At 31.2% G+C, this 3,178-nt stretch overlaps 1 protein-coding gene across 1 annotated transcript; it reads left to right on the top strand.

Annotated features, from left to right (window-relative positions):
• Positions 1–1,333: 1,333 nt before the first annotated feature.
• Positions 1,334–2,376, top strand: LOC148543894 (uncharacterized). Its single transcript, XM_088498297.1, has 4 exons — positions 1,334–1,393; positions 1,509–1,697; positions 1,843–1,995; positions 2,215–2,376. The coding sequence occupies exons 1-4, from the start codon at positions 1,334–1,336 to the stop codon at positions 2,374–2,376; spliced, it is 564 nt and encodes a 187-aa protein (XP_088354423.1).
• The last annotated feature ends 802 nt before the right edge of the window (positions 2,377–3,178 follow it).

A 3,178-nucleotide genomic window follows, 5' to 3' on the forward strand; every position in this document is an offset into this window, starting at 1 on the left:
TTATGATTTACAAATTTTCTTTCGTGTGTTCTGATTCAATAATATAAGTAGCCTTCATGTATCAGTCTCTTCTTAGACTCACAAATAGGTTAATCTCATATTTACTTTCTTTGTTATAGTTACAGGATTAAGATACTTGTTGAAGACGGGACTTCTTGTGGAATGTTTGTCTTGTTAGACAGTGCAGCCACTAAACTATTAGGGAGAACCTGTTCTGATGTCTTCTTGTTGTTAGAAGATGAAATGGATGTATGGTTTATCCACTTAAATTTTATTGCTATATACTCTATGAATAACTATTTCCTATACTTCAATTTCGTCCGCTAATTAGTGATCACTTTTCAATATCTATGATAGAGAATTGAGTACCAATACTGTCCACAATTTTTTCATCAACTCATTGGAAAAGAAATTATTTTCAAAGTTCAAGCAAAGAGGATTAGTACTTAGGGTTATTGCGGTACCTTTAAAGTCATCAATGTCATTAGTGATGCACGTTTTTTCAACAAACTTCAGGCTGATCAGTGCATCAAGGTTAGTACTCTTTCTTTATGTTAGATATGAATTGGAGGAATCATTTTTAGATATACTTTGTTGATCCCCAATTTCTAATTCTTTGGCTGTTGTTTTAAATGATATCCTTTACATGCCAACATGATTTTGCCTCATACTTTAAAAAGTTGGTTGCATTTTATAATTCATGTTTTCCTTTCAAATTTTAAGGATGTTAGTTCTGATTCGGCTTTTAGCCCAATATTTGAAGACTTCTCTCAGTATGGACAGCTTGAAAATGATGACAACCAAGTCATCTCTGGTGTTCCAATACAAGTGCATACCATTAAAGAGATGCTTGCTGACATTCTTTGTGCTAAAATATATGTTTCCGCATCAAAAAATGTTAGTATTTATGTTTATGTTTTCAACCATGTCAACTGTGTTTCAGCATGTGTAGTATGATAAAAACATGTATGATAATATACGAATTACTGTTTGTCTACAGGATCATATCTGTTTTTTTATCGGTGAGATTATTGATGTGTTGAAACATCATAAATGGTGGTACTACTGCTGTTTGTGTGATGCACCCGTTTGTCATGTTGGGAATGTGTTTTATTGTTATCTGTGTAGAGTTGAGTGTGTTGATGCCATACGAAGGTACCTATTTTATCTCCCGGAGTTGTTCGTGTCAGTTTTCTGTTTCCTTTATTGCATCTTCTGCACATGTTTCTCAGTGTATATCATTCTTTTGTTTACATTATTTAGGTATCGTATCAAAATTATTGTTTCCCATTCAAATGGCAGCAATATTTTCATACTTCAGGATGATGAGGTGATGCAAATACTCAAAAAGAGTTGTTCAGAATTTTTGATAGACGAAAGAAATTCCTCCCCAGTAATCATTTTGGTCTAAATTTCATTTAATTGTCCTTCTTTTCTGTTTCTGTTTAGTATTTACGGTTCAGGTATGTGGATTTCGCAAATGGACATTTTCTTTCTTTTTTTCTTAGTCGACCGATGATTACACTGTTCTGAATAGCATCATTTCTCAGTTGATGAACAAGAAGATTGTCTTCATAGTGGATCCTAGACCCGTTGGATATGAATTGAATACATCTCTTCACATTGTTCGTGCAATATGTGATGATATTGATATCGTGAAGTTTTTGGAGGACTCCACCCATGATAATCAACAGCAGGTGATAAGATTATTATGTGAATCTGATGTTAAGTTAGTCCAATTTGTTTCTAATTAGGTCAACCTGAATTGGCTATATTGTTTTGTGTTTTCCATATGTCATGTGTTAAGGGTTACTGATGTTATTCCTCTGTTGTTCGATTTAGAACTTTGATCTGGATCCCTTTGTTCCTCATTTTCCTTTTGAATTTAAGAATCCAGTTCAGTTTCAGTCCAATGCAAGCATTCAATGTTTGTCAAGCTCAAGTCCTCCAGTGGGTCAGGCTTCACCGATTTCTGTTCTCAACTGGAATTGTTGGGTATTTCTTGACCTAATGGACTTTGATTCTTTATCTCTTAGTAAACTATGTAAACAGTAATACATATATGCATACATGTATATCGCTTAAATTTTTTTCTTTATTTGTTTAATATTTGTTTTATTAGTCTTCAAAGTTTGATCATACCTGATTTCTTTCTCATCTCATTTTTTTTGCTTCTGCATTCCTTGTTCTTATATTTTGTTGTGTTATCTGTAGACTGTTAACCATGATTTTCATGCAAGAATTTCGTCCTCACAAGGTTCCAATTTATTTGGGAATCATCAGCCTCTCACTATTAGGGAAGAGCTTCGGAGTGCCTTTGGACAATGTGAAAATACTGTCGAGGCTGTTGAAAAGATGGATGAGTGTAGCGGCTAATCATTTGTTACATTACAATATATATAGATATCTATAATATAATTCCAAGTCTGTAAAGAATTGTCAGAAGTTTGCTTAGTTGTGTTAAGTAGTTGGAAAATTGGTAAAGTATGTTGTCAACAGATCTATTTTGGTATGTAATATGAACTCATTTCCGAAGTTGTGATTCTTATGAAACTTAATGTTCTCTTTCGTATACTTAAATTTCTATGTGTGAGTATGTTTCTCTGTGTATTTTAATAAAGCATGATTATTATATATAGACATGTGCTTTGTTTGGTATATATATTTTTTTCTTACAACTTATTAAAATGTATCGAATAATTTAAATAATGAACCCCAAGATCATTACATATATTTAAATATCTCATGTAAAAAGATATTTTAAGTCAAATAAGTTAAAACTACTCTTTTATTTATTTATCATGTGAAAAATATCTTTTTAAAAAAAATTCAAAAATATAAATTGTAACTTCTCAGAAAAGATATTTTCTATTTTTTAGTACTTTTACTTTTATTATTAGAAATTTACTAAATACACTAAAAAATTAAAAAAATATTTTTTTAATAAATCTTTTTTATCGATTTAATCATGCCTAAACAAATACTTAGTTGCTTTTATTAGTTTATCGATGTATTTAACATTATTAATTTTCTATCTTAATACTTTAAGAGTCTAGAGGTAGACATCTTTTGGTGAAGAAAAGTTAAAAATTTCTAGCATACTGGATCCATTAGATCAATAGATGTTGACCGTACGATGGTGTTGGAACGATTCTGATTGGGAAAAGGCATGTTCCAT

The sequence above is a fragment of the Arachis ipaensis genome, chromosome B9 (genome assembly GCF_059453495.1).
Source record: "Arachis ipaensis isolate K30076 ecotype BB chromosome B9, ASM5945349v1, whole genome shotgun sequence".
NCBI lineage: Eukaryota > Viridiplantae > Streptophyta > Magnoliopsida > Fabales > Fabaceae > Arachis > Arachis ipaensis.